The sequence below is a fragment of the Thermobia domestica genome, chromosome 10, assembly GCF_964235325.1.
Source record: "Thermobia domestica chromosome 10, izTheDome1.hap1.1, whole genome shotgun sequence".
NCBI lineage: Eukaryota > Metazoa > Arthropoda > Insecta > Zygentoma > Lepismatidae > Thermobia > Thermobia domestica.
In genome coordinates this window covers 269342641-269370124 of record NC_137463.1, presented here as the reverse complement: position 1 = coordinate 269370124, position 27484 = coordinate 269342641, and the positions used below count along the sequence as shown (strand labels likewise).

Below are 27484 nucleotides of genomic sequence, written 5' to 3'. Positions count from 1 at the left end.
TTGAGCGAAGTTGGTTGCGTGGTGCTTGACTTACACGATCCTCTCCCCTAGAAATAGAGAAGAGCGAGAAGCTTCCGTAGACAACTGAAAGGCATCCTGTATAGAAACGCTAAATCTTCTATTTTGTACTCTATGTACGTTATTATAAATGTATATGACGGCGTTATATTTGGTGTGAAAACAAGTTTCCCAATAGTATATCAAAATCTTCAGAGTCAATAATATAAAACAATTAAGAAAACTGCTAACGTCTCATTAGAAAATAAATACGCACTCTCTGCTTGACAGCAATTTGAGTATTTCCAAGACTCGTGATTAGCAAGTTCACATTTTCCACTTCCAAACGACAAATAGTTCGTTAATATTGAAAATAACGCTTTCTAATATAATTATTACTAATTCCAGTGTCAATTAAACAAGGTACAGCTTTACCTTTAATATATATTAATACCAATTTTTCATGTGATAGAGAAACACTAGCTTCAGTTAAATCTCCAATTTTCTTTTCATTTAAATTAAACATCAGTTGGGATTGAGCACCCTGTACTCTATTGAAACTATTAAAATGTGTTAGAATAAGAATTTCTAAATTTTCTCTCATTTCCAAATGAAGAATAATTTATTTGTGATCCGTGGTAATTATCAATCATTTGTAATCCAACAGCTAAGTATAGAGCGAAAGGTGGATTAACATAACACTTTTGTTTTGGTATTTGTACTACTTGACTTCGCGTACTACTCGCATTCAGCACATGGGGAGGTCTCCGGGATGGTACCAGGTCCCGGAAGGCCCGGTTCCGTAACCTATAATAGTGTTTTATATCTACATGGTGTCCCAGAAGTCCTTCCCTGATTACAGAAATTGATAACTTAGGCTAGAAATAAGATAGAAATATGAAACTGGTGTTGAATTGTTTACAAACTATAAAAGTTTTGGTCACATCAGTACACTTCCACATGAGCACCCTTGGTAGCACGTAGCACATCTAGGCGATATTCAATTTCCATCCACACATTAGCCAACATCACTGGAGGGATCGATGCAACGACTGTGGTTATTCGTTGCTGCAGGGTTTCAAGATCTGGTACACCTCATCCTTCGGTAGACCTCATCCTTGACATAACCCCATAAAAAGAAGTCTAATGGGGTTATGTCAGGTGAGCGTGGAGGCCAAGCTGTTGGTCCATCACGACTAGGGATGTAAAATACCTGGGTATTTATTTCAGCGGGTAAATACCCGGGTATTTACCCAAAATGGGTATTTTAGTGGGTATTTTATGTTTCAATTACCAATAAATAAATTTTATCGTTGTCAATGAAAAATATAATGGTCATTTGTATCACCTGCAAAAGGAGCACTAAATAACCACTAAATTAACCACTTTTTCTATTAATTAAAGAATGAATTTGATATTTATTAAGTAACACAGTACTGATTTCCTAGCTACTTCCCATTATTTTTCTTTCTACTCGCACTAAATTTCCTACTATTATCCTTGGCGGAAAATAATTGTCCATTCTACCCTGTAAATTCTTACCTTAGTGTGCCCCTTAGGCGTCCAATCAGTTGCACGGTATAGAATTTGATAGTGAACAAACCAACACGAAAATATACAATTTATGATAGAACATGACGATGACCAAAGAAAGTGAAGTCAGTTGTCACCAAACTAATCATACACTATTATTAAGTATTCTGTCTGCCAGCAGCTCCTGGTATTAATATCACGAAATTTAAGTTATTCTTTAGGTTCTCGTTTGATGAAATTGCTTTCTTCATTTCTCTCGATCTGGCACATCTTTTATTTCCAATACCTTCTCCAGTTTTCAAATCACCGATGAGCACACTAACTAAACTATTTAAGTAACAGTGGGATCTCTATAACTAAAATGAACAACCACTTTTCCTTTAGGTTTACCAAGTTCATTAATTGCAGAAAATGAATTATTAATAATTACTTTCCTATTATAAGGATCTAAAGTTTACATTACCTTAAAATTGTGAATAGTACTGATGAAAAACAACTTCTTTAATAATTAAAAAAAACTGAACTGATATTCCAAATACAGCTGGTTACTTTTTTCACGCAAAATAATGTTATTTTTGGTATTTTATCTATTAGGCAATGAGATGTACTGAATTGTCAATTATGCAAAAAAAAAAAAAAAAAAAAAAAAACAATAAGTTTCTTATATTTTACTCCTGGTTTACTGAATTAACAAATTAAATCTGATTGAGAAACTATCTACTGTAACATCTAAGTTGTGGATATAGTTATAAGTACAGAAACTCGACTTTAGTAAGTAATAACCTAGAAAATATTCAGAAACTAAAGAAATTACACATTTACTAATTTGCCATTCTGTAGAAGTAATTATATAATTACGAAAGTTGCAGAATAATCAAAGTAACTGAATTTAATAAATTGTTCGATCAAATTATTTACTAAATATGCCGTTCAAAGAAAATGATCCATAAAATAAGAAATAACACTTCGTAAAACACTAATTCGTAAGTAACTAATTCCTGATTTTTAGAAGTGTTCACTAAATGGAGTTTAACACAATCGATAATGCTTTGTGAAAGTATTTATTGGAATAGCATATTTAACCCTTTATTTACGACATTATGAACCAATGAAGCTAGACATGATCTCCTTAGTGCTTTATGCTTGAATTGGAGTAAAATAAAATATTTTTGCGCAACAATTGACAAAAAATATTTCCTGAATTTTTGGCGGTCCCCTTGACTCAAAAGTACCGTCAGGTCAGAAATGTCATTTTTCACAAAATGCACAGTATACAAGAAAATGTTTTAACTCTTTGTTTTGTGATTTTTTGAAATAAAATATGACATTGGAAGTGAACAACTGACCTTTATTACCACTCAGAAATAAATGTAGACATTTACTATAGATATACCACATTGAGTTGACACCTAGTCTTCTGTTCTGAGCGCTGCTGTCGACTGAAGAAATTCCACTTCCTTTCGCTCTCTCCCGTTTAGCAACAGCTGAACACTTATTGGCTCAACGCGTGGGTGTGTCGAGGGTGAGCTTTAGTTCGCAATTTTGCCACGGCTCAAGACATTTTGGCAACACTATAACCACAGTTGAATACAAGGTAGCCTAAGTACCAACAGGAATAACGTCGAAATTAGTATACACAGTAATACTAATTTCGATCTATTTCTATTGAGCCTAGACTATTTTGGCACGATTGGAACGCATAAATCAATATCACTACACCAATAGTCTTTGATTTTCGGAAGTCTGTGGTACCCAAAGAGAAACTGTAAACCAAGAAACCCACAAATCTCTTCCACACTTATTGGCTGTATCTTCCTTTGTTTTTGCACGGAATGCAAATTGAATTGGCAGACGATGTTATTAATGATATTATTTTCAAAAAATGTCAGGAAATAATCAGTAGCGGTATCCAATGAATAGAATATTTCTGTAATGGGACCTTTCTTTAGTGTGAAAATCGGGATAGTTGTGCTTGCATCCTTCTTCCGCCATTTTCTTGCGATTGGAATATTCGATGGAAGCGAACTTTCTTCATCTTGAACAGCAACTTCTGGTTCCATATCTTCGGGTAATGGCGATTCTCTGGAACAAGAACTTGCCTGTTGACCAGAACTCGGATTTTCATTGGTTTCGTCGCTTGAAACCTCAGGCGTTACAACATTGTCGTCCATCTCTTCCAAGCAAAAAAGAATTTCGTCTGAGGGGAGCAGGCGTCTATGTTCAGCCATCTAAAAAATGTTAGTATCGTAGGAGAATTACATAAATATCGTACAAATAAGTTAATTTTAGAGCATTATTTACTCAAATGTGCCTAGCCTGTAGCTCAGTCAGTAGGGTGGCCGACTGCCAATCCATCGACTACGGTTCAATTTCCGGTGGGTGTAGTAGAGGAACCGTTCACCTCAGGCCTTAAGTCCCAGAGTAGTGCTCTCAAACGGGTCGGATCAGGTCAGAGCAGCTCGAGTCACTTGTCGGGTCAAGTTAGAGCTAGTCGGGTCCCAGGTCGGGTTGGGTTGGACCTTGACCCGACCCGTTGAGAGCACTATCCCAGAGGTTCACTCATCCTCTGAAAATGAATGCCGACGAAACCGGAATCAAACCAGTCGAGAAGGTTACTCAAATCGGCTGGGAATAGCGGCACACTGACTACGTGCACCCCGCAGAAAAGCCGCTTAGCTGGCCCTGGTCCTAACAGGCTGTTGCGCCGTATGTTCATTTTATTTACACTAATGTTACTGAGGAATCTAGTAGAAACTTACAAATTTACTAGCACAACCGGAAGTGTGATTGCTCATCAGATTGAATCCCAAACTCTCCCCATGGGTACCCTGCTGGTCGCGCCAATGAAACATCTGAATGTATTAGTGGGTGCATTATTGGCGCGACCAGCATGGGAAGATTGATCATCAGATGCTTTCCCGAACATTCCCTATTTACTTTGACTTGATTACGGTATCCATTTTTCAGATTATTTCCAAATATACATTATGTTATATAAAAAAATTCATGGTGACGAATGTCCCCTAAACCCCTGTCCACATACGCCACTGCTTGCATCTGCGTCAGATAAATCTATGCTTCATTCATTCAAAGAAGTTGCAAACACGTTTCACATTACATGGAGATGTTTACACAATTCTCCCATAAAAATAACAAAAACAAGTAAAATGAGCCAATGATCTATCTTTCCAGCCCGGACGGTACTTCAAAGGCAAGAAACAACAATTGGCTTTCTCGCACACAACAATCAAAAGATTCCGAAACTAAACAATGAATACATGAATACCGAGTACGTTGATAAAAATAAAAAATATCTGAGCACCTATCTGTTTTAGTTAACTCTCCAGGACCTTTCAAATCCTTAGTAGCGAATACTTCGTGGCACCCTTTCTGAATTGCTGAAACAAAATGGCTTTGGTGGGAAAAATATTTCTTCTACATCGTGCAGCCAGCTGTTGGTCGTTTTGCAAAACAGAGTGAAGCGTTACCAAGAAGTACCGTTCGAACACAACGTACGAATGATTTTCTATAACGTTTTCTTTCTGCATGTACTTAAAAGTACCGTCAGTAAATAAAGGGTTAAAATACTAATGGATAAAAAAAACGTTAAGTTGTATAGTAACTAAGTGAAGGTAATATTTATACCTTAAATTATTCAATATAGAACAACAGTTAACCCTATCATATTTGGTGCATTGTAAATAACACGATCACAAGTTTTACTGTTCTACTCAGTATCAACCGTAAGTTCAGATTCGGAATCATCACACATTTTTTCAGTATCAACATCAGTATCAATCGTTCCTTTACGTTCTTCTATGTCACTCATTTCTTCTGTATCCTTTTCCAATGTCTCTGGTATTTTGTTCTGTTCCATGCCAACAGCTGGTGACTTCTTCCTTCTAGACCATGGTTCTGAGAGTGTCATCTGTGAAACTTCAGGTAATTTCTTATTTAAAAGCTTCCAGTTATATGAAAGATATTTTAGTTTCCCTGCCCTTTCCGATGATAAACAATTTATTGTTTTACTATGGTCCAAGTAAATGTAGAAAAAGTTCTTTCTGTGGCAGCAGATGTAACCGGAGCACTAAGGATTCTAATGGCAACATCAACTAATTTAGTGATGCCTCGAAACCCTCTCCACCAAAGTAGTGAGCTCATTTGTTCCAGTCCGTCCCACAAAAGCTTCCTTGCCCATATTCCTTCCTTGTCCCTGTAGTCAGTCAAATGTGCTCTCAGTAAAACAGAATTCAATCCCATTTGTTTTCAAAGTTCACAAATGAAATTTATTCATCAAGCAATTATTCAGCTGTCAATTTGCAGCCCTGAAAAGTGGAATTGAGGAGATATGCAGCCAGATGAATTGTACCCAATTGATGAATTCTCTGGAATTTTGAATACACAATGTCTATATGAGGCTTATTTTACTCGAAGCTAGTAATCAAACCCACTATAGGTTTCAAAATGGCTGCAAGTTTTTCAATAAAAACCCAGAATACATTATCAAGAGGTATTTTCTTGATTTCTAAAGGTAATGGCAATTCCTCAATCACAGCGAGCGTCTGAAGCCTAGTTTTATTGACAAGAAACTTTGGAGGCAGTGTAAATGGCTTCCCCATCTTGTTTTTCCAAGCGACTTTAACGAAATTGTAACCCTTCTTTCCTTTGAGATTTGTGTAAATAGTGCTTGGAAGTGATGTCTATGTTTGTATTAACAACATCAGTTGCACTTCCCAGTAATGTCTTTACTGGGACATCCGAGGATATCATCCGATGGACATCCGAGGATGTCAGAACAAAGCAAATGGAGATGAGCAAGACAACTCAAAGATACTATATTAGAATACTTCTGTTTTAGTAATATAAAAGCTGATCTCACGCGTTGTCTCCTATGATTACTAAATTTTTTTTTTTTTTTTTTTTTTTAGGGCTATATTGTTTACAGAACATTCATGATCTCTTCAGACAAGTAATGTGCATCTTTCGACAACGTGAAATAAACAAAAACAGGTTCAGACTTTGAAATGACGAAATAACTGATAGATTCATTTCTCAAGTTACTCCACCCATCACACTGTAAATCTAGATTTGGAGAATTCCTCTAACTTCATTTTAATTTCCCCTTGCATTTCATTGTATTGAGCATCCAAGTAACTCGTAACCAGGCGATACGAAGGACGAATTTTCTTTAAAAAATTCAATCCACAAAGGGTGACCAACAAGTAACAGGGGACACCCACTAACGAGATCGCGTTGACAAGGCTTTCGTTCAACACTTCCTGTAATATACTTCTCGTAAGACTTCATTAACGTTCCATACGTCGTTATTTGTTTTAAGAAACGTCTATATTAAGATTCTATCAAAAATCCTAAATAGTAACGTTGAACCTAAGAAGACATAAAAGTTAAGGAAAACCTGTACATTTGATGGAAATTGATGTAATGTTTTTTTATTTCAACATATTTTCATATAATAAATGCGACTACATCAAATATATCGAACTCATTTTCTCCTTTCATGATAAAACTACTCTAAAATGTCCTTTTAAGTTCGAAACTAGTAGACATAGGGCACACTTTTTTCATGATTAACTTGAAGTCCACAATGTTCTTGGAAAGATTTTGATAATTTTGGTTGTCTTTATTCAACTAGTTATAGCCTCTGATATGTCATGCTTTAGATACATAATCCAGCTTTCTTTTATCTTTTATTTATGTGTCGGGTGTCTGAGTTGTTTTCTGTGAAACATTTCTGAGAACTTCAAAATTTCAAAATTGCACGTTTCAGGAAAAACTGTTGGATTGAAGTACTCTCAAAACATCTGCTCTTAAATGAAAATACACAATAACTTGAAAGGGTTCTTGAAAATTGATGGCCTATTGCAGACTTTACATTTAAAATTGGGGCTGTCTCCCAAAGATTCAACAAAGAGGGTTTATGTACGATTTCTATGTTTGGACAATCTAAGGCTTGAAGTCATACTAAGATTTTTTTTTTTTAAGTCTTGGTGTAAAACTAATCCAAGTTTAAAAGCCGTTCACACCTTGGTGAAGAAAGGGCATAGACGCATAAGTATACTAAAATAGCCCCAGATAAATCTAGAGAGGCAAGTGGGTGGTAATGTAGGTACCCCGAGGAGAGATTAATCCCTCAAGTTTCAACTCGGATTCTGATTCTCAATCTGATTTGTTCGTGAGCGAAGACGTAAAATCGGAAATGTGATGTGAATTATTTCTCAAAATTAGCTTGATCGACGTTGATCAAACTTTGATGTACGTATAGGTGTACACGAGGACTTCGTCTGAAAAATGTAACAACTCACCCCCACCATCTCTCCCTTTCAAAACATTCGATTCAATATTGTGATCTCTTTACCTATGAAGTTCTTCGAGAAAAAATATTTTTAAAAAGTAGGTTTTAGATATCGCTTTAACCTAGAATAACCTATGATGTCCAAAAGTGTACCGCTGGTGCGCCATGGTTAAAATTGCCTTCAAACCCGCACCGCACCTGAACGGGGTCAATTGGTTATTATTTTGCATATTTATAGTGAATGAATGAAACAGCACGCTCGAGAGACTCCAAAATGCAGAAAAACGTCACCGGTACGGTTAACAATTCTTAAAACGTCATAATAATTGAACTTTGGTAAAATACCCATTTTTTGGGTAGGTAAATACAAAAGGGGTAAATACCCGGGTAAATACCCATTTTTTATTTACCTACCCACTGGGTATTTACCCGACCCACATCTCTAATCACGACCAATCCATCGCCCAGGAAATGTCCTATCGAGATAGGCACGGACTTCCAAACCCCAATGAGGTGGTGCACCGTCTTGCTGAAAAACGACATCGGGGCGATACTGAAGCAGCTGAGGAACAGCATACAGCTGCAACATATCCAGGTACACTGCAGATGTGATGGTATCCTCAGCGAAGAAGAATGGCCCGATAATTCGATCGTGCAATAACGCGCACCAAACATTCACCTTTGGACTGCCTCTGGTGAACTCCCTGACATCCCTGGGGGGTTCTGAACCCCAAATGCGTACATTATGGCGATTCACTACTCCACTGACAAAGAATGTCGCTTCGTCGGAAAAGGCAATTCGTCTGAGATAACCATTATCGTCCTCAATACGTGATAGCATTTCGACCGCAAAGTCATATCGACGTGTACCGTCGTGGGGCAACAAGGCCTGAACGAGTTGCACTTTGTAAGCACGAAACAATAAACGTTTGTGTAAAATGTCATGGATAGAGCTTTTTGGCATCTGTAATTCACGTGAGGCCCTGCGCACCGATTTCTTAGGACTTCTCAGAAAAGACTGCCGCACAGCCTCCACCGTGTCTGCTGAGGTTCTTGGTCGACCAGGCCTCGGAAGGTCAGCAACCGACTCTGTGTTCTTGAACTTCTCATACCAGGCATTAATGCTCTTGACATCAGGTGGAGTCCTCCCAAATGTTGTCTGGAACTGTCTCTGCACCGTGGTTGGTGATCGTGTCTCATGGTACCACAGGACACACTGTGCCTTCTCCTGGTTGGTTGGCATGGCTTCTTGGGCTTCTTACTTACGTACTACAAACCTAAAACAAAATTGAGACTTGGTAAAACTGAACAAACATAACACAGACAAAAACTTTTATAGTTTGTAAACAATTCAACACCAGTTTCATATTTCTATCTTATTTCTAGCCTGAGTTATCGATTTCTGTAATCAGGGAAGGACTTCTCGGACACCCTGTATATAAAGCATCTAGTTGTTAAAGTTGGTAAATTTTCAAAAGTACTTGGAAGGCAATGCTCCGCTAAAAATTCATGAGTTTGAGGACATCATGTTCACAATAAGAATACAAGTAGTATTTTCATCAAAATTTATATCAAGGACATTGATGATAGATAATTTGGAATCAATAAACTCATACCGCCTTATACAGAGTCGTTTTGACGATATGTCGATATCTAAGACACGAAGGTTGTAATTTAAAAAAAGATTATGGTAAACAGAAAAGTAAAATATCAGGTTTAGAATATAAATTCGAGTGCATCTCCTAATTACTCAATTGTAACAATCTGTACTTGCTTTTATTGAGTAAGGATTAATGTTCGACTGGCGTAGGTTGACTTGCGTTCGTATGTATAGGTATAGATTTGTAAACATTTCGAATTTTTTGACCGAAAAATAGGAAAATTGTAATTTCCCTAGTTGACAACACTGATTGTGAGTGAGTTGTTTGAATTCATCTAAAAGATTAGGTATCCATATATACCTATAATCTGACACACACACACGTATATATATATATATATATATATATATATATATATATATATATATATATATATATATATATATATATATATATATATATATGCTGACAAGTCCTAAGTAGATACCTCTAAAACGAAGGAAGTTATACAAAAATAAAATTCGACATAAAATAAAGTGACGTTCAATTTTTCAATTTGGTCTCAAATTTGAGAGGGAAATTCGACACTCAGGAAAGAAATAGCTTCAAGATAAACTATGGCATGGAAAACATCCCAATATCTTAATTAGAGTTCACACAGCAGAGGATTAAGAAAATGACACACCCGTGTGCGTCACTTTCCCGACCCTGTCTCGAAAGAGTTAATCGAAAAATTGTACGTTAATGAGTGCAGTTAAAGATAAAACGAGGAATTCGCTTTTGTCTTAAAAACTCTCACAAAGACGTAAATCTACGAATGCAGCCAGTGCTTAAGTAAGGGAAAATGCGTATGCGTCATGTAATTCTGGTAGCAATAAAAAGGGAAGACTTTTCAAAGAGGAAGGTGAGAGAGACATTTGAAGAGATTGAACCAGGAACAAATATGCTTTCCCAGAAAATTAAGGAATTGATTAACTCCATAATTGACAATAGAAGCGTGCACTTTAGAGTCATATTTTTAACTCATCCGTTTGAGATCATCGGGTGCCAATTTAATCTTATCCACAATTAATCAAACAGGAAAATAATACATGGAAGATCCACAAAGTGTTGCACGCTGATTTCAACGAAATTTTGCAGATAGACACTAGACATAAAATAAAGTGGCCTGTATTTTTTTCATTTCTGCAAAAAAATGGTTTGAAGGAACTTAAGCCGAAGTATTTTCAAAAAGCTCGAAATCTCCAGAAGGACACAATTTGCAGAAAAAGACATATCTAGAGATAGACGAGAAAACAGATGTCACAAGACGTTTTTGCACCTTTCCTCCGGAAAAACAGTCACAGGTGCACCTTTCCTCCGGAAAAACAGAATAACTAGAGTAGATGAAAGAAATTCAAAAGTAAGTACCATCACATCTACAATGAACAAAATAAAATGTGGTATACCACAGGGATCAATTCTTGAAGCGCTACTGTTTCTGATATACATAAACGATCTCACGGATAATTTAAACTTCGCAAAAGCCACATTATTCGCGGATATCACAAGTGTAGCAATAACAGGTGAAAACCAACAACAATTAGCTATTAACATAAAAAATATCGTAAAACAATTAACGAGCTGGTTTGATCTTAATAAATTAATAGTAAATTCAGAAAAAAAACTTGTCAATAAGCTTTAAATTAACAAACAATAATCTAGATATAAGAAGTAAAAAAAATAGGACAAAACGAAAAAAAAACAAGTTAGCTCCGTACACTGGCGTCTCTGGCATGTAAAATTTGGGGGGTCATCAAAGAAACTGATTTAAATGGTTCTACCTACCTTCACGGATCCCCTGAGGTATTCCAAGAACTATGTTATAATCGTTTCACAGCCTGAATATTGTATTCCAAATAAATATAATTGTTTTTGTTTATATGTTGCTCTGTCGTTAGTAAATAAATTAAATTAGAATAAAATATTGCATATTTTGTACTTCAAAATATTGGGGGGACGAGTCCCCCTCATCCCCCCCACCAGAGACGCCCGTGGCTCCGTAAAGTTTTTAGGTGTTCATATATAAGAAAATTTTAAATGGGATTATCATAGAAAAAATTGCGAACAGGTTAAGAAAAATGTGTTTCACCGTACAAACCACTAAAAACACTATAAACCGAAATACCGCAAAACATTATATTACTGCTTATTTGAATCAATACTAAGATATGGATATATTCCTTAATAGAATTTGTAATATCCAATATAAATGAGTACGAAAAGGGAGCAAATTATGCTATATAATAAGTTACCAAATGAATTAAAGAAAATCAAGTGTAATATTGCATTCAAAAGAAAATTAGAAGTGCCTATTATCACATTACGTCTATACAATAGATGAATATAATTAATTAAATATTTACAATGTAAATTTTAATAGTAGATTAATAAAATAAGCCAATTTGTGTATAAGGTATGTTGTAATATCGGTATGAATGATATTTCAAACTATTATAATGTATAAATGTGTGAATTACGTTTGACAAATGAGTTTAATATATGTACTGTTCCAATTAAGCATGAATTCTATGTACATCGGAAAATTACTTCCAAGTTTGTACACAATGGAGAGTAATTAAATGGAATGCAATGAAATGCTTCTGAAGATAAAGAGGACGTATTGAGAACTGTAAATATCTTTATGGCAAGGTAAAGCATCATATTATTCAATGCGGCCCAGGTAATGTATACAACTACGATCAAAGTGGCTTCTAACTAGAAATGCATTGCGGTCGAACCTTGTCTGTTCAAGGAATACAGTGGAAACAGTTGTCCAATCCGTGAGTGCGACAACACACAGTTACAAAATACAACCGATCATCTCCTCCGATGGTGCCTTTTTGGCACCATGACTCACTCTTCTGAAGAAGCCAACAGCTAAGTTCAGCTCACGCCTGCACGACATTATTTCGGCCCCGTAACTTATATCTTGTCGCTTCAAAATTAGGCAAACTTACAAAGGAACATTTCTGTCATTGGTTTAGCATTTGTATTTCCCTACAACACAGCGTCGAGTGGATATTGTGAAAATACTCTACGCGCCGAAAGAGAAACATATTGTGCTACTTACAGTATATGATATCCTATATTGACAATATTACAGTACACAGATTCAAGATTAACAGCATTCACCATTAGCAAACAAAGATAATAAACAAGATGCTATACAAAATTGAGGTGCTTAGGGCAATATAGTGCTATGGTAAACGCAGATGAGGAACATCGTTGTACGTTGCATTTACACTAAACAAAAACTGTTTAACTGAACGTTAGAGTGAGCACACGTCCCATTAATAAGGATTGTTTCATTTGCAGAAAAGAAAAAATAAACAGAATAGTTTGACATTGTTTTTTGTCACATCACAGCAGTTAACTTTTATTGCATAATGACATAATTATATGTTTATTAAAACTGATTTATTATGTTTCTATCTACATAAAACACTATTTTGTTTCACATTTTTACTTTGTAGTAGGTCAATTTGCTTGTTTGTTAAAATTCAGCATGTTTCCTTCAGTACCGAGGCTATACAAAACGCGAAGCTTATAGTTTCAAGTAAAATACGTACCACCACATTACTCTCGAATTTCAAGAATTCCACGAGTATGAAACCTGAAATCATGTTCAAACACACGCATTCTATTCACTAGACCAGCGGTAAGTGCTATTTTGTAGTAATGATTAATTTCTAGTGAGCCTTTACTGCAGCTTTTTCTTTGTTAATGCCTTAAAATGATGAGATATAAATACTGGGCCTTATGCAGTCATTTTGACGTATGATTAGCGGCATACTAAAAGTCTAACTACTGCAGGAAACATGTTAGTTGAAGTCTTTAGTATGGCACTAATCACGCGTCAAAACGACTCTGCATAAGGCCCATTGAGTCCAAGGCACTTGCATTTATTAACAGAAAAAAAAAAGAATATTATTATATATGTATACACGACTCCAAAAGTGCATTACCACCTGCAATTCTTTTCCTGCAATAGTAGGGAACCCCCAAAAGCTCGGTCTCTGTGTTGGTTGAGAATTCGAAAGGCGTTGGACCAAACCTCAATTCTGTTACAAATATATCACTGTGGCAAACTGTAAAAAGGAGAATAAAGTGAATTGTTAAGAATGACGGTTTTATTATTGTGAGGGAAATGGGTGACACAAAAAGTTACAAAATGATCTTACCTAAGCAGTCGAAACAAGATGAATGATAAGAAATAGATATTAGAGGAAACAGTTTCTTTCCTTTTTTAAAAAAAAAAAGCTCGCTCGAAAACAAGAAAATAGTTACATAATGTAAAGTTTAATATAAACGCTCAACAGCACAAGAAGCGGAAAGAGAGACAAACACAGACAAAGGGACATCATGAGCGTAGTAGATTTGAGGGCCTCCCATGCAAGATAAACAGACGGGATCCCATTTGTAAACCCAATTGTTATATTATTATTATTATTATTATTATTATTATTATTATTATTATTATTATTATTATTATTATTACTGAAAACTCGTTTTCTTTCCCAATCTCTGATTCTGCCTAAAAGCATGTTTGCATATAAGGGTCATGTGTGCAGTTTTGTCAATGAGCGGTTTCAAAGGCCAAATGGGTTGGAAATCTCCGAGAGAAAGGAAAAAGCACTTTCTTATGATAAATTCTAAGTCAAAGTTCAAAGGACTTGTTTTCGACAGGTGTTCGTTTCTTTCTTTTTCGGGAAGAGAAAAGTTTTGGCGGCTAAGAAATTACAGTATACAATATTGCAAATTTGCAGGTTGATTTATTTACATTGCTACTTGTGGTAATAAAGAAATTGTCATCGGAAGACATTATTGTAAAAATTAAGTTTTGTTTCGTCACCTATCGCAAGTCTTAGGGGTCCCGTATCCCTCGCCCCCCAAGATCGATATCGAAAATTTAAAATACGGATATATCGATATTGATATATTTCGACATCGAATGTTGATATATGTCAATATCGATATCGACATATCGCACAGCCCTAGACCCGAGAAATGATACTTGAAATATACTGGAATCAATAACCAAAATCTAAATGTTGTTACATTCCGTATCCAACGTTGAGAGGGAATGGGGTGAACTCGAACAAACATTTTAAGCAAAAAATATTGTTAAAAGTAGTTATACTTCCCCCTTAATAGAAAACTATTACTGTAATTTATCTTTTACGTCTGTTTCTGATTGTCATCAGAAATCAGCGACAGTACACATACTTTACGTACTATAGCAATATACTCTATAATTTTTCACAACTAGGCAAACCGGAAGATGAAATTCTTCTGATAATAAAGTGGACTGTTCTACAAAGTAATCATAATTCATAGTCCTTATTTCTGTCAATAATTTTGACAGACTCAGAACTACAAGATTTATAGAACTAGAAATAAGAGATTTAATTCCTTTTTTCCCTCACACTAAAAGACGTCTGCATTTTGCTGAGGTTGTGATTTTTTAACTATATAAGTCCCCTATTCCAGGCTAATTCTGGCTACCGGAGTTTCGAGGTAATAGGTAGCAGAAAGTGTAAAATTTGTAGACTCTCGGATCTCGACAGGTTGTTAAAAGAGATTTAACAATTCATGTTATTTCTCATTACAAAATACTTCTGATTGACTATATTCATGGTGAATTACTGAACTTATACACTCCGCATAAAAAAGCGAAAGCTAACACCTTGCAGCTAGGTCATCCTATATATACCTTCTTATCTCACAATCGTATCTAGTAGAGACCTTCTCTCTCTCCTCCTTTCCTCTCTCCCATATTAAAATCATAAAAACTTGACCACAATTCTAATTTCAAAATAGACATATATTACTGTCAATAAAGAGAAAGAATAGAAATGAGACAAAACGAGATTCATAAGTTGATGTAGAGAGAAACTTAAACATATCTCAATGAAAAACTGAAACCAATAGATATCTGTTAGAGGTACGGAAGTGAGACAGAGAGAGAAAAGGAGATAGAAGGAAAAGAAAAGGGAGCACAGATAAGAATATTGGATTTAAACGTAGTAAGAAAGAACCTAACATTATAAAGTTCCGTTTCCAGAAATCCGACAGTAATATAGAAATAAAGTTCTTTTATTTTTGTCAGAACTAGTGTTGTATAATTTCCCGAAATTTTGAACTCCTCGGTAAAAAACCGTTTTTCCGGTTTCTTTCGGGAAAAATTTGGAAAATAATAAAATTTCGCATTAGGTTAGTTTTACTAGCAATGAAACCGTTTTTTTCGAACGTGTGAAAAATGTAAGTTGAGAAATGTTAATTTTGAGAATATTTAAAAAAAGAAGCAATCGAAAAGAAAACTGTTGAAATTATTCTTGAAAATTAATAGTCTGTACTCCAGTGGCGTTTTTAGGGGAGGCTTCCGGGCTTAAGCCCCCCGAAATCTTACTTCTATAGTAAAGTACATGAAATATCTTGCAGAATTTTCACATTTCCAGGCAAAGCCCCCCGAAACAGAATCGTAAATACCCGACTGCTGCACTCATTTACTTTATGTGCTTTTTAGTCGTTTATTCGTGATTGTGCACTAATTACAGAAGTTTGACAGTTGCATACACATCTACTATCATGAAGGCTTTATGTTGCAACAAATAGGGCTCTTGAATAAAACTGAGTTCTTAATGTGTTTTTTAATCTGGTGAAATTTTGTAAATTTGAACCTAATTACTTCTTAAAAGAGAGAGAGAGACAAATTTCACTAATACTCCTGCACTAGAACATGTGAATACTATTAGAAATATTCTAATATAGATTTTATATAAACTTTATGCACAAAATTTTGTATGTAAATAATACCTGAAGTGACTATGTAGTAACATAAGAACTTTTGAACCACCAGACTGATCTCGATATAAATTTTCGACAGATGGGGTTCGGGCCTAGGATGGATTTTATCATTTCAGTTTGAAGGTGCAACTTGGAGAAAGGAAGGGGATATACATATTGAAAATGACTGATATCAGTGTCGAATCCATAGTTTTTGAGGTTGCTGAGATGAACAGTGACGCTTCCGATGCTGCTTCAATCCAAATTCAGCACTTCAACTTAGGACAAGGGGAGAGGATATATATATAATAATCGAAAATGTCCGATGTTAGTGTTGAGACTATAGTTTTCGGGTTCGCTGATATGAACAGTGATACTTCCAATGCCGTTTAAAGATAACTTAAGGGAGGGGAGAGATATATAAAAATGATTGAAAATAGCTGCTATTAGTGTCGAATCCATAGTTTTCGGGGTCATTGAGGTGAACAATGACTTTCCATGCCGTTTAAATCTAAAATTATCCGTGCAAATTGGGGGAAGGTGATATATATAGATGGAGATCAGAAAAATGGAAACACCTGAAAGAAATTGCAACTTACCAGATTAATATGGTGTCGGACCACCTTTCGCCTTCAGAACAGCCTTGATGCGACGTGGGATGGAGGCATAGAGGTCGTGAATGGTAGCAAGTGAATTTTTACACCATTCCTCGTGCAGGGCATCGGCCAGTTCTGTGAGAGAGGATGGAGGTGGAAATCGTCGTCGGAGTCGTGTTTCCAAGACGGACCACAGATGTTCAATTATGTTGAGATCTGGGGATTGGGCGGGCCAGGGGAGGTGTTGAACTTCATCCCGATGTTCCTCAAACCACTCTGCAGCAACGCCAGCTGTGTGAATGGGTGCATTATCATCCTGGAAGGTGGTGTCATTGTCCGGGAACAACATCCGGACCATGCAAGTGGTCTCCTAAAATTGCGACATAATCGTTGGCAGTGATTCATCCGCTAAGTGTGACCACAGGACCCAATGAAAACCATGATATGACGGCTCACAGCATCACTGACTCGCCGTCATGTTTCACAGTTGGGCGGAGACACTGCAGATCATAAGCTTCTTTGGCGTTCTCCACACATAAACACTGCCCGTGGTTGGGAATAAGGTGAAGAATGACTCATCCGAACATATCACACGTTTCCAGTCCTCAACGGTCCAAGTTACATGGTCGCGACACCATTTGCGGCGTGCGAAAGCGTTATGGTCCCTGATGAGCGGTTTGGCCCGTGCAACACGACCCCGTAAGTTCATGTCATGTAATTCGCAGCGGACTGTGATTGTCGAAAAAGGGTGGGGGAGGCGGTGATTGAGTTCCTCCGTTTACTTGCTCCGCAGTGGCACGACGGTTCTGCGTGACAATGCGCTTTAATACCCGGCGTGACCTGTCACTCATGATTTTCTTCCGCCCACTGTTTCGCTTCCCCCGATGTGGTTTTTCCCGTATGTTGTGTAGGCCGTCATCACCTTCGACACTGTCCCATGCGAACACACCCTAACAGTAGCCACTGCCTTCACACTCACTCCACATAACCGCGCACCAACAATATGCCCTCTTTGAAACTCCGAGAGGTCTCCCATTTTACACTACCTCCGTCTGCTGCAGCCACTGGACACTGCTGTTTCACTACGCCTGACGTAGTATGGAGACCGACCTAACACACCACCACCAGCGGTCCGGCGCTGCGGGCGCCACGACACCACTGCCAACCCATACATCTGACGTGTTGCCAACTACAGGTGTTTCCATTTTTCTGATCACCATCTCTCTCTCTCTCTCTCTCTCTCTCTCTCTATATATATATATATATATATATATATATATATATATATATATATATATATATATATATATGATTGAAAATGGCCGATAGTGTCAAATCCGTAATTTTCGGGGTCGATGAGATGAACAGTGACACATTCAATGTGTTTAAATACAAATTCATTCCCGCAAGTTGGGGAAAGAGGAGATATATAAAAAGGATGGAAAATGGCCAATATTATTGTCGAATCCATACTTGTTGGGGTCGCTGAGATGAAGAGTAACACTTCCGATGCCGCTTAAAGCAAATTCAGAGTCGTAAATTGGGGGCGAGAGAGGGAAATATCTATATCTATCTAATATATATATATATATATATATATATATATATATATATATATATATATATATATATGCCTATATACCTAGGTATGTATGTATGTATAAAATGACTAACATTAGTGTCGAATCCATAATTTTTGGGGTCGCTGAAATGAACATTGACACTCCCGATGCCGTTTAAATTCAAATTCAGCGCCGTAATTTCATTGAGAGGGAAGGATTGATATATAAAAATAATCAAAAATGACCGATATTAGTGTCGAATCCATAGTTTTTGGAGTCGCTGAGATGAATAACACTTCCGAAGTCGTTTAAATCAAAATTCAGCGCCGCACCTTGGGAGAGGGAGAAGTTATAGATACATAAAAGTGATCAAAATGGCTGATATTAGTATCGAATCCGTAGTTTTTGGGGTCGCTGAGATGAACAGTCACTTCCGATGCCGGGCCCCATCAGTACTCCTGAAAGGGGAGGGTGACGTGTAAAAGTAATTGAAAATGACTTCTACTAGTGTCGTATTCATAGTTATGGGGGTCCCAATTAATTCATAGTTTTGGGGTGACAGCTCTAGTGCCCTTTATGTCCAAAATGGAATGTATTCTCCCCGTGCGAAAAACGGGTATTTTGCTAATATTTAATAAGGACAAACGGAAGTTTCACATGTTAAATTCTTTAGTATATTTCTCGCTACTCAAATTTACATTTGTGCGGTGTATATGTCTGTGTAAATAAGATCATATCTCTGAGTTGTTCCAAAAGTATACAAATAATAAAGAGGGATTTACATCAGAAATCAGAAAGCTAAAAAGTAAAATTAAAACCTGTTGCTTTAAGTACTTTTCCTGCTAGCGAAATATATTGTATATACGCTGCATCACGTTACAGCAAATAAAACAAACATCAGGCGATGAAATAGTTTTTAAATTATATTTTCTGGTTTTTCCCGATTTTTTCGAAAGATTTTTTTTAAATAGATTCAAAATTTTCAGAACTTTTACACAGCGCAAGTAAGATAGGTACTCCATAAAATATATATTTGATTATAACATATCGGTATTGACTAAAATGATTCTGGACCCGTTATTTTAACACTTCCCTGCCATAAAGCGGAAACTTCATAAGATTGACTAAGATAATTTAAATATATCTATCTTAATTAATTTTATTTTAGTATGTTTTGTAGCCATAACTCCATTCTATCTTGGTGGTAACTGTAAAGGAGTGCTGCATGTATATTTGTTGACATAAATTTTCCCTACTCTAATACAAGAAACATAAGCACTCAATGATCTTAACTGTAAACCAATAAATATAAAGTATTTTTCCATTTTAAAAGCATAATGTATTAAAATATTCGAAAATTTCAATTTTTTTCCAAATTTTCCGTTTTTTTCAAGCTCGGGAAAAAACGGTAACAAACTTTGTTTTTATCCAAACTTTCCGGGTTTTTTTCCAGGCCGTCACAACACTAGTCAGAACTATTCAAATAAATACGTAGAGGATGCTTGAAAAATTCATTAAGTCACTCAAAATGAATACCAAACTTGGTGACAAAATTAAGTACTCAATTTCCATCGAAACTGAAACGATCCGAGACACATCTTGGATCATGCCAAAAGTTTAACACACATCCTATCTTTCCGCGTGGTTCGGTTGCAAATTAGGTAGTGTTCATTAAACGTACAGATTTGAAATACATTATAATAAACCTAGTAGGTAGCGTAAGTCATAGTTTCCATTCCAGACTATTAATGCAAACTGAACAAAAAATGAAAAAGAAAATATGGAAAAAGACAGAAAAAAAGTGAATGAGTCCTATTTTACTGCTAAATTTCTATCAGAAAGAGGCTACATTAAAAGTCGATATGGTTTCATAATGAAAAGTTACAAATGTTCAAAAGGAAAATTGGATGTTGGTTCCTTGTAGACGTAGCAAATCTTGCATATTTTGCATTTCATACGTGGATAAAGAACTTGAAGAATTATAAGATGGAAACGGATTTTGTGTGAAATTAATATTTAAAAAATCTTTCTTAAAATAACGCAAAAGGGGCCATTTTCTAGTAATTTCTAAACATTTGCTTGTTTCGAGTATCCACTCTCGATTCTACCTATTGCCGTTACAACGTAATTCGCAATGATAGAATGAACACGCTAGAGCTGAAACGGGTCACTGCAGTAATACGGTGATTCGATAGAGGCTCTCCTTTGGCGTGAGAGACTCGGGTGTGATTCCCGACTCATGTGGTTCGGATTCCACGTTAATCACTAGGTCCACGTCTCATTAGGCCTCGATCCTGAACGGGACGTTAAACTCAAAATCAACTCATCAACTCCACTCGATTGAGACTCGGTAACCCACAGGAAAAAGGAGACTAATTATTTCCTTGGTATAGAGTGTTTATTTGTGTGTGTGAGAGAGAAGAGAGATGCAAGACATGATAAGGAAATGTCAAGAAAGATGAATAGAAAGAGAGAAAGAGAGACGAATATAAATATGAAAACTACTTATCATTACTCTGGATGATGAAGACTGCACACACTGTTTATTCGAATTCTCGCCTTATAACTTCTCCAACCAACGTTGGTAGTGAATTTTTTATGAGGAAGAAAAACAGTACCTGAGGAAATTCGAACCGAGATTTTCCGATTGGAAATCTAGGATGGTACAAATACACCAACGGTTACTCTACCGAAACATATTTAACAAAAGGAATAGTGCTTCTTTCTAAGAACAATAACATGAAAAGCGGATATTACAGACCAATTAACTGTTTCGGATTGTCCTAGTAGCCCTCATAGTTATTATTTGCCCTTTCCCAACCAACATTTGTAAATCGTCTCTATCATAATATAGATGTTTGCTTCCACATTCTTACGGATTGCTCATTTAGTATCAGAAGTCACTCTTCAATTTTTCAGGATTACTTTATAAAAAAGACATCCATCTCTCTATCCATCTTTCCTTATCATGTCTTGCATCTCTCTTCTCTCACACACATACAAATAAACACTCTATATCAAGGAAATAATTAAAGTATCTTTTTTCCTGTGGGTTTCCGAGTCTCAATCGACTTGAGTTGATGAGTTGATTTTGAGTTTAACGTCCCATTCAGCACCGAGGCTATACAAGATGTGCACCTAGTGATAAACGTGGAATCCGAAACACGAGTTCCCGCCGGTAATCGAACCCGGGTTTCCCACGCCAAAGGCGAGTTTCAATCGAATCATCGTGTCATTGTGATGACCCGTTTCAGCTATAGCGTGTTCATTCTATCATTGCGAATTACGTTATATCGGCAATAGGTGGAATCGGGAGTGGATATTCGGAACAGACGAATGTTCAGAAATGACTAGAAAATGGCCCCTTTTAGAGTTATTTGAAGAGAGGTTTTATTTATATTAACTTCACAACATTATATCCGCAATAGGTGGAACCGAGAGCGGATATTCGGAAGACAAATGTTCATAAATGACTAGAAAATCGCCTCCTTTTGGGTTATTTCAAGAGAGATTTTTTAAATATTAATTTCACACAAAATCTGTTTCCATCTTATAATTCTTCAAGTTGTTTTATCCACGTATGAAATGCAAAATATGCAATATATAAGGAACCAACATCCAATTTTCCTTTTAAACATTTGTAATTTTCATTATGATACAATTTCGAAGTAGGCTCTTTCTGATGGAAATTTAGCAGTAAAATAGGACTCATTCAATTTTTCTTTCTTTTTTCCATATTTTCTTTTTTCTTTTCTTTTCTATTTACTCTGCATTAATAGTCTGGAATGTTAACTATGACCTACGCCACCTACTAGGTTTATTATAATGTATTTTAGATCTGTACGTTTAATGAACAGTGCCGAATTTGCAACCGAATCACGCGGAAAGATAGAATGTGTGTTAAACTTTTGGCATGAACCTAGATATGTCTCGGATCTTTTCAGTTCCGATGGAAATTGAGTACTTAATTTGATCACCAAGTTTGATATTCCCTTTTAAAGTGACATAATGATTTTTTTCAAGCATCCTCTACGTACCTATTTGAATAGTATTGACAAAAATTTAAAAAAAAACTTTATATCTTTATTACTGTTGGATTTCTGGAAACGGAACTTTATAATGTTATGTTCTTTTGTTGAATCCAGTCTTATTATCCAATTCAATGTTTTAATCCGATATTTTTATCTGTGCTCCCTTTCCGTTTTCTTCTTCTAACTCATTTTCTCTCTCTATCTCACTTCCGTACCTCTAACAGGTATCTATTGGTTTCAATTTTTCATTGAGATATGTTTAAGTTTTTCTCCTACATCAACTTATGAATCTCGTTTTGTCTCATATTTATTCTTTCACTTTATTGACACTAATATGGGTATATTTTAAAATTAGAATTGTGGTCATGTTATGATTTTAATATGGGAGAGAGGAAAGGAGGAGAGAGAGGTTGTCTCTCTAGAAGATACGATTGTGGGATAAGAAGGTATATATTGGATGGCCTAACTCCAAGTTGTTAGCTGTCGCTTTTTTTTTTTGCGTAGTGTATAAGTTCAGTAACACCATGAATATAGACAATAAGAAGTGCTTTGCAACGAAGAAATAACAACATGAATTGTTAAATCTCTTTTAACAACCTGTCGAGATCCGAGAGTCAACGAACTTTAAACTTTCTGGTACCTATTACCTCGAAACCCCGGTAGCCAGAATTAGCCCGGATTAGGGGACTTATATAGTTAAAAAAAATGACAACATCAGCAAAATGCAGACGTCTTTTAGTGTGAGAGAAAAACGGAATTAAATCTCTCATTTCTAGTTCTATAAATCTTGTAGTTCTGAGTCTGTCAAAATTATTGACAGAAATAAGGACTATGAATTATGATTACTTTGTAGAACAGTCCACTTTATTATCAGAAGAATTTCATCTTCCGGTTTGCCTAGTTGTGAAAAATTATAGAGTATATTGCTATAGTACGTAAAGTATGTGTACTGTCGCTGATTTCTGATGACAATCAGAAACAAACGTAAAAGATAAATTACAGTAATAGTTTTCTATTAAGGGGGAAGTATAACTACTTTTAACAATATTTTTTGCTTAAAATGTTTGTTCGAGTTCACCCCATTCCCTCTCAACGTTGGATACGGAATGTAACAACATTTAGATTTTGGTTATTGATTCCAGTATATTTCAAGTATCATTTCTCGGGTCTAGGGCTGTGCGATATGTCGATATCGATATTGACATACATCAACATTCGATGTCGAAATATATCAACATCGATATATCCGTATTTTAAATTTTCGATATCGATCTTGGGGGGCGAGGGATACGGGACCCCTAAGACTTGCGATAGGTGACGAAACAAAACTTAATTTTTACAATAATGTCTTCCGATGACAATTTCTTTATTACCACAAGTAGCAATGTAAATAAATCAACCTGCAAATTTGCAATATTGTATACTGTAATTTCTTAGCCGCCAAAACTTTTCTCTTCCCGAAAAAGAAAGAAACGAACACCTGTCGAAAACAAGTCCTTTGAACTTTGACTTAGAATTTATCATAAGAAAGTGCTTTTTCCTTTCTCTCGGAGATTTCCAACCCATTTGGCCTTTGAAACCGCTCATTGACAAAACTGCACACATGACCCTTATATGCAAACATGCTTTTAGGCAGAATCAGAGATTGGGAAAGAAAACGAGTTTTCAGTAATAATAATAATAATAATAATAATAATAATAATAATAATAATAATAATAATAATAATAATAATAATAATAATAATAATAATAATAATATAACTATTGGGCTTACAAGTGGGATCCCGTCTGTTTATCTTGCATGGGAGGCCCTCAAATCTACTACGCTCATGGTGTCCCTTTGTCTGTGTTTGTCTCTCTTTCCGCTTCCTGTGCTGTTAGGCGTTTGTATTAAACCTTTACATTCTGTAACCTATTTTCTTATTTCCTATTTTTTTTACTTTTGAAAAAGGAAAGAAACTGGTTTCCTCTTATATGTATTTCTTATCATTCATCTTGTTTCGACTGCTTAAGTAAGATCATTTTGTAACTTTTTGTGCCATCCATTTCCCTCACAATAATAAAACCGTCCTTCTTAACTATTTACTTTATTCTCCTTTTTGCAGTTTCCCACAGTGATATGTTTGTAACAGAATTGAGATTTGGTCCAACGCTTTTCGAATTCGCAACCAACCCAACCGCCGAGCTTTTTGGGTTGCCTGCTATTGCAGGAAAAGGAGAATTGCAAGTGGTAATGCACTTTTGGAGTCGTGTATACAATCGAACATAATTTTTGTTTATTTTTGTGTGCTTAATACTAGCTCTTTGCGAGGTACTTTGTTTCATATTAATTACAATTTAAATATTTGTTTCTTAAATATTAAAACAAAATTACATTACAGCAACTTTAGATTATATCAATACAAAATAGAAGTATATGTTCTATTCAACGTTTGCACTCAAATTTCTAGTTTCCAAAATAAGCAAAACACTACAGTTTATTTATATCCACAACTAACGTTGTGAACTATGATAGTGTTGTTTGGAAGTGCACCTGGTATCCCTGGATGCTTGTCATGGTTGCAATAATAGGGTACGGTTTGAAATTCTTGAAATGGGTAAAGGCAATGTAAGATGTTTGGTGCATCTAGCAAGAAACACAATTTTGCACAGAAATGAGTAGAATTCACAAAGTTGAATCTAATTTGGGAAATATAATTGCGAGTCAGTTTGAAAATCCTGTTCAGCGTAATTTTTAGAGGGGGCAAATATAATGTAGGGGGCAGTGCTCCTCTAGTCCCTCCCTTGCTACGGGCCTGCCTGCAACTGTTTCCCGTAGCAAATAACAAATACGTATGACTTACTTGAAAATATAATATGTGCATAAGCCCTTTTCTACAAATTGTGTCCTTTTGCAAATTTTGAGCTTTTAGAAAATACTTCGGAAGGGTCTTAGGCCCCTTCAAACCGTTTTTCCGTATAAACGAATAAAGTACGTATTTCTTCCTTTTATGTCTAGTATCTGAATGCATAGTTTTATTGAAATCGCCTTTTTTGTCGATTTTGACCTTTGTAATATTATTTGGAGATATTTGAATGGAAGCCGTTGCTTGCCCTGCGATTGTTTTCTGACAGAAAAGAAAAAAAACACCCGTATCCTTAATTTTCTATCTAGTATGTGCATAAGCTTTTTTCTGAAAATTGTTCATGTCCTTTTGTAGATTTCGAACTTTTTTGAAAATACTTCGGGGAGTGGCTTAGGCCCCTTCAAACCATTTTTCCACAGAAACTAAAAAATACGGGTCACTTTATTTTAAGTCTAGTATCTACCTGCAAATCTTCGTTGAAATCAGCATGCAACACTTTACGGATGTTTCATGCTAAGAGGGGTATTTGATTAGCCCCCACCGTAGCGCCGTTGCTGACTGTAAAAATATTGTTTGACGAAGAGAAACTTTCCCGTCATTTGTCATTGCAAAGAAATTTTATTTTATTTAGGTGAACTCTGGATGCTCCAGTCCTGTGAGGGACAAGGGTTCAACTCTGCTTCAAGTCAAAGAAGTTGTGAGTGGAATTTCTCGGTGGTAAGTTTAGATAAATATATAGTTTTACAAAGGTTATATTAAAGCACTTGTGAATGAGAGCTCAAGAGATAGAGTTACGAAATTTTATATTTAAGAAACCATTTATAAAAAATAATATTGAGCCCTATTTTTAGTTTCAGGGAGAAAAGTGCACAAAAAACATTACTCATGTTTATATATTGATTTTAGATACATTGTAGGGGAACACCGTCGTCTATTGGTTACAGCGTTCGACTCGCGTCTGCCTGGTCCCAGGTTCGATTCCCGGTCAGTGCTTCCCAATTTTCGGTGTCCACCGAGCGTCGTGAGGCAAACTGGGTAGTCATGTGAATAAAAGACGTGATGGTCTAGAAAGCTTCCGATACGACGGCGACACGGGGCGCTGACCTCGTGTCAGGGCCGGCTTGTCCATATAGACAACCTAGCCGGCTGCCTAGGGCAGAAACATTTAGGGGTGCAATGGCAGGCAATTTTTTTTATTTTATTTTTACGTGCGGTTTATCAAGATTTGCGAAAACGTACATGTGCCAGCGCCCTGCACATTTAGGAAGAGGAAGTTATTGAAAAGAGAGATCACCTAAGATCAATTACTCCTCACCTATATTGAGCGGGGGAATACCTATCTAATCATACTACGTTTCCGTGTTCCCACTGTTCATTCTATAACTAAAGAAGATCTGCATTATCTGAATATCCAGACTCCGAATGCTCTCAGAAATGTCAGTGACCTACAGTTTCTACATAGGGTAGCCAGTGGAAACTTAAGGTCTGAAGCCTTACTTCAAGAATTATCCCTTCACATTCCTACCCGTGTAGTACTAAATACCCACATCTTCCACCTTTCCCGCATTAGATTATCGATTATTCAAACATTCTTCTTTCACAGAGCACCAAATTTATATAATCGGATAACAACTGACGTACATATTTTAAGCTACTCAGCTTTCGACAGAATAATTAAACAAATTCAAAATAACGAAAAATGAATTAAGAAATTTCTTCCTTTGTCTTAATCATCTTTTGTTTTATATTTGCAATGGACATCGACATGGTTTACATTACAATAAAACTTTAATTTCCTGTTGCCCTGTGGTTTTATTAGTAAAAATTCATATCAAATGCCACAGCAAGAAACATGTCTAAAAAATAATTGGCTTATAAATTACTTATTAATGTCATAAAGAGACTCATTGGGAGTAAGTTTTATTTTATTTAATGCTTAAACAAATGGTAACAATGTGATGATGTTATGAAAAATGTCAGGGGCGACAAGGCTTCACTTTGGTTAGGGAGAGAAGGAGATTATGGCGCCGCAGACGTATTTTTCGACTAAAATATCCTAGAGCAGCTCCTGCCAGGTGTTCGTCGTTAGACTGAAATAGTTTGACGTCACATCCTTCTCGTTGCCATGGTGATCGCCATTTTATTTTCTAACCAACAAGTAGCCTAAATACCTAAAG

General features: G+C 36.0%; 1 protein-coding gene across 1 annotated transcript in view; it reads left to right on the top strand.

Moving 5' to 3' along the window:
- The window catches only part of LOC145663222 (cytosolic carboxypeptidase-like protein 5), a 107609-nt gene that overhangs the window by 55409 nt on the left and 24716 nt on the right, over nt 1-27484 (top strand). Inside the window, exon 9 of the mRNA XM_081729586.1 lies at nt 25939-26024. Coding sequence (XP_081585712.1) covers nt 25939-26024 — 86 coding nt within the window. The remainder of the gene's footprint in view (nt 1-25938; nt 26025-27484) is intronic.